The sequence below is a fragment of the Ailuropoda melanoleuca genome, chromosome 1, assembly GCF_002007445.2.
Source record: "Ailuropoda melanoleuca isolate Jingjing chromosome 1, ASM200744v2, whole genome shotgun sequence".
NCBI classification, from domain to species: Eukaryota; Metazoa; Chordata; class Mammalia; order Carnivora; family Ursidae; genus Ailuropoda; species Ailuropoda melanoleuca.
Genome location: NC_048218.1, coordinates 117,931,554 through 117,936,814, shown reverse-complemented (window position 1 = coordinate 117,936,814; position 5,261 = coordinate 117,931,554). Strand labels below are relative to the sequence as shown.

Below are 5,261 nucleotides of genomic sequence, written 5' to 3'. Positions count from 1 at the left end.
ATGGAGGGTCTGCTCTCTGCCCAGAACCCTAGAGCACCCTGGCTGTTGAGGGTGCCCAGTCAGTAACAGAGAGCAGCTGACCTGACCTTTCCTAACAAATATATTTTCTGTTTCAGTAGATGGTCAGTCCTTAAGAACCCATGGTAGCATCATGGCCATAACTATGGTAGAGTGGGGAGGTCTATTTTTAGGGTGGACATAACCCTGAAAAAAATTTTTTTTCTTAGTTTATATACTTAGAAATTTTTTGACAGACAGGCTTGTTTATTTTAGGGTGATTTTGGAAAACTTGCCGTGCAAATGTAAGGTGCTACGTACATACAGTCTTTGTTCTCAGGAGGTTTGGAAGGATTGCTTCTCTTTAGGTGACAGGTGGTCACAGTCAAATGAGCCTTGGACGTCATTTGTTGCAGAGAATTAAGAAAGCTTGATTCAGGACACACATTTGGAGATAGACTTGTTGGCTGGCTGTGAGATTCAGTGAACTATGCCCTGATCTGGCCAGGCTTTTGATGCATTCAATCTCAGTTACTTTATAAAGCCATGTTACAAATTCTGCACGGAAGGGAGTCTGTCCTGTTTTAAAAATAAAAGGCTGAGGTCCACACTGACTGGCACCATGGCTGGTATGTTCTTAGCATGAGAACCCAGCTCTCTAGGTTTTGATTCATTTTTCTTCTTTGGGACGGATCCATCCATTCCCCTCATTCCCCTTGACTGGGGTGTTTTTTCCAGTGGACCCTAGCACCATGCCTTTCTTCTGCCTCGGCCCATACCACCCCTGTGCCTGTTCATGAGGTCACTTCTGAGAGCCCACCACCATTTGGGAATGCTCTGGAAGCTCCCCTTACTCATCCCTCACAAACTCCCATTTTGACTGTGCNGACTGTGTGTCCAAAGCTCCAGCTCTCTGGCTCCACCCTGAATCCTAGCGCTTATGCTACATTTGGGGATTGGAATTGATAGGGTTTGCCCGTAGACTTCCACTTGGCAGAATCTGGCTCTCAACCGTGGTTGGTTGGTAGCAGGGATCTTCCTGTCCACCTCCTGTCCTATGGAACCTAATCTTCAGTCTTACTCTCAGGTTCTTGGATTGGTGTGCAAGCTGACTTTGGCCCCTGGGGTTCAGTTAACAAACATTTAGTGAAGAAGAGGTTCAACAATGAAAATTACCAGGACTTCTTAGACTTCATTCAGTGTCCGAGTGTAATGAAACATGTGACTCTGTGTTCTTCCTATTAGCTAGCTATAAAATGGAATGATACCCCATTTTAACTTTAGTGAAGTATAATATGTGTGTGTTATTACAGTGTAAACATTCCTTACAAAAAGCTGTTGTAAAAGTCCAGCTATCAAAAATAATGAGAAGTTGCCTGGATATTTGCAAATTTCAGAAGTGTAGACTAGTTTAAGTAACAATAAAATGAAACTATATTTTAGTGGTAGGTAGCTCAGTTCTAAAGGTGTTTTCTGTTTCAGGAAGTGTGACCATAAATTTTTTTTTTATTTTTTAAGATTTTATTTCTTTATTTGAGAGGGAGAGCAGGTGCGAGAGAGCACAAGCAGGGGGAGCGGCAGAGGGAGCCAGGAGCAGGCTCCCCATAGGAGTGTCTGGGAGTTGTGTTGTGCTTTCCTATAGCCTGCTGTAGTTCTGGAGCTCACGTGCACTCCCGTAGAGTCCCCCAGAGCCATACACGCCTCTGTGTATGGCATGTCCACAGCACGCAGGCCGCTGGCATGGAGGTCGGGGAGTGCTGCCTTACCCAGAGCCAGTCAGCCTGTTCCTGGCGACCTAGTAGCAGGGTCTGGTGTCTTGGTCTGCTTCTCTCTCTGCCGTCCTGCAGTCATAGGACAGTGTGGGGAGAGCTGGGTGTCAGGGTCAAAGAAAGTGTGCCTGTCTCCAGCAGTGATGAGAATAAAGAAGAAACATTTAACGTGCTACCTGGAAGAACAAGGACTCTAGTGAAATGAATTGTAATTTAGGGCAGAGACCTGAAATTGCTCTTTCTTGCCAAAATAAATTGATTTCTTCGGCTGTCTGAACTTCATTTCTTGAACTGGGCAGGAACTAATATAGTCTAAATTAAACTCATTTTCCATTAGTAAAACTGGGTCACTTCAGGCTGCCTGAGTGTGCCTCTGAGTGCCCTAAAGCACAATTAAACAACCTAGTGTTTCACGCTCTTTTCATAACCTGAGTTAGCTGGTGTAACATAATATTTGAATTCACCTTTTCCTTGGCACTCTGCTCTGGAGTTGGGGCCTGTTTCTTAAACTTCCGTATAGCTGTCAGGAACACTGTTGCAAGAGGGCATTGGGAAAGGCAGAGGAGGGATGCCCCGGGGCTGGGGGTTGGGTGAGACAGCCCCTGCCTTGCCCACAGAAAGCTTAGTTTTCAATATGCCTTTCCTTGTTTTCCTGCTGGTAGCTTTGCACTATAATATTTTGAAGCTGTTTATACATAGGGTCCAATGAACTGCATCATGAATGTGGGAAGTTGTGAATTAAAAAAAAAATGATAGCACAAGGGAAAGAATTTCAGAAAAATCTTGCTCGGGTACCTAAGAGTGTTTCTGCTTGGAGCTCTCACCCAGCACTTGGTGCCCTTACTCTCAGTTGCTGGGGGCCTGTGAGGTGGTCAGTCGGCCAGGGTAGCATTACCCTTGCTCCGTCCTCCATGCACGTGTCAGACTTCCTTTGACAGCACCAGGGAGACTCCTGTTATCTTTCCTTGTCCTCCTCCAGTCTCCTCCCTGGGACTGAGGGCAGGGGGAGCCGCTGATGCTGGAAAGTGAATCCTGATTTACAAAGTTTGGCAGATGGAGACCCCCACGGGGAGATCAGTGATTGAATTTAGCTTTTGGAATACTCTGAAATACAAAGATCTAGAAATGTTAAAAATGTGAGAAATACCTTTCAAAAATGAAAGTTGGAGGGAAATGGAAATATTTGTAATATTTTATTTTTAGCATATTTTAGATATTTGAACTAGGGTACCATATGAATTTTAAAAAATGGATTGTCTTTAGATTACCTTTTTAATGAGTAACCTTTTTAATGCCCATATATTTACGGAAATAAAAGACTAGAAAAATTATAGGGAAATAAATGTTTTCCTATGTTTTCTTTCCTTTTAAAAAATTAAGAAATTAAAAAGTCATTGTGGGGACACCTGGGTGGCTCAGTCGGTGAAGCGTCTGCCTTCGGCTCAGGTCATGATCCTGGGGTCCTGGGGTCGAGTCCCGCATCTGGCTCCCTGCTCAGTGGGGAGTTTGCTTCTCCCTCCCCCTCTGTCCCTTCCCCTGCTTATGCTTTCTCTCCCGTTCTCTCTCTCTCAGATAAATAAATTTAAAAAATCTTTTTAAAAAAAAGTTGTCGTGGGGGTGGATGTCCCTCTGATTCTTTGTCTCCCCCACCCTCTGCTCTGCACACTTCGAGGTCTATCAGTTCATCCATCCTTGTGGCTTTTGTCAGATCTTTTTAACAATGTGCAGGTGACTTTCCACTGACAAAGCTTTTCTTCTGTTTTCAGTGCACAGACGCCAAAAAACATTGCTGGTATTTTGAAGGACTCTATCCAACATATTATTTGTAAGTATTTTCATTTTTCTGTTGGTTTGAGTCTGTGGTCATATCCTTCTCTGTGAATTATTTCTTTTGTAGGTGCCAGGACTGGTTATAAGGTTTGGGGAGGCCCATGCCCTTGGTCTCACCTGCCTCTGCTCACAGATGTGTGGGCCACCCGTCTGAGGATGCTTAGCCTCAGACCACTGCCTTCGAGGTCAGCATGAAATACCAGCTGCCTTGTTCTGGGATACGTGTCCACTCATACATAATTTGTCAAAAGGCCAAGGTGTCTGAGCGGGGCCAGAGTTATGTCGGTCTATACACATTTCCTAAGCAAAGGGAGTGAGTGTAGGGGGAGTAGAATTCTGAACTTGAGCCAGATGGGAAAACATTCTAAGGTCAGTTGCTGTGACTGTGACTGTGTGTGTGTGTGTGTTGGCAGTGATCGGAAAGATCACCTGGCCCTGGGCCCCTCCCTAGTCAGGGACAGCCAGCCTCTCATGGCCCTTGGCTCCGAGCACTGCCTGGGTGCCTGCCAGTGTTACTCTCATTAAAGCATTATTGTATTTTACCCCTGTGGTTTTTATGTTTTGTTTTGTTTTTTAGTTGGCTGAGTTAGCCACTGGCTGTGCTGACAACCTGCGTAGGTGGTCAGATGAACTCTCCAGGTTATCAATTATTATTTTTATTGTGTTTTGAAGTTTCATAGGTTTTGAGAGGAATGCCCCAAGCTAATTTTTTCTGAAACTGTTATTTTTGGTAGTAAATTGTTTATTTTATTTATGTATTTGACAGAGAGAAACAGCAAAAGAGGGAACACAAGCAGGGGGAGTGGGAGAGGGAGAAGCAGACTTCCCGCTGAGCAGGGAGCCCAATGCAGGGCTTGATCCCAGGTCCCTGGGATCATGACCTGAGCCGAAGGCAGACGCTTAGTGACAGCCACCCAGGTGCCCCCCTGGTAGTAAATTTTGTAAAACCTGAGATCTTTCAGTGATGTATATAATTGTATTAGAGCAGAAACACTATATTTTAGCATATAGAGAGATCAGACAGGAAATACGTGACAGTAGCAAAGAATGTTATTTCTTAATTGGCCAAGATGTACGTTTTTATTACCTGCCATTCTTGCTTAATTTTTGATCTGAAAGAGACCAGATTAGGAGGAGAAAGTTGCCTGCCTGTGAGTGGGGACATACTGACAAGCAGGGGTCCCTAATGCCCCACATTGCGGAGTCCTGGCAGAAGGCCTCTGCAGCTGCAAAAAGATAAAACCCACTTGGAAAATAAAGCAGCAGCATAAGGACTTTAATTACAGAGTTGTCAGCTTCAAGAAACATGGTTATGGGGTAGCATGGAGATAAAATATTTTGGTTCTTAGAACAATGTATATTCCTTGGTAAACTTTTGTGGTTTTGTTTGTTTTAGAGAGAGTGTGCCGCAAGGGGATTGGGGAGGAGGAGGGAGGGAGAGGGAGAACCCTTAGCATCCTCCATGCCTAGCGCAGAGCCCGGCATGAGGCTCGATCTCACTACCCGAGCCAAAATCAAGAGTTGGACGCTTAACTGGCTGAGCCACCCAGGCACTCCTGAAAATAGATCTTTTTCACATTGTTTTGTAGATGATCTGATGAATCATTTCCTGGTGTTTTTAAAAAATATTTATTTATTTATTTATTTATTTATTTATTTATTTAT

General features: G+C 44.2%; 1 protein-coding gene across 1 annotated transcript in view; it reads left to right on the top strand.

The window, feature by feature from the left end:
* Positions 1 to 619: 619 nt before the first annotated feature.
* Positions 620 to 5,261, top strand: part of VOPP1 (VOPP1 WW domain binding protein) — a 66,826-nt gene continuing 62,184 nt past the window's right edge. Inside the window, exons 1-2 of the mRNA XM_034640573.1 lie at positions 620 to 626; positions 3,495 to 3,591. Coding sequence (XP_034496464.1) covers positions 620 to 626; positions 3,495 to 3,591 — 104 coding nt within the window. The remainder of the gene's footprint in view (positions 627 to 3,494; positions 3,592 to 5,261) is intronic.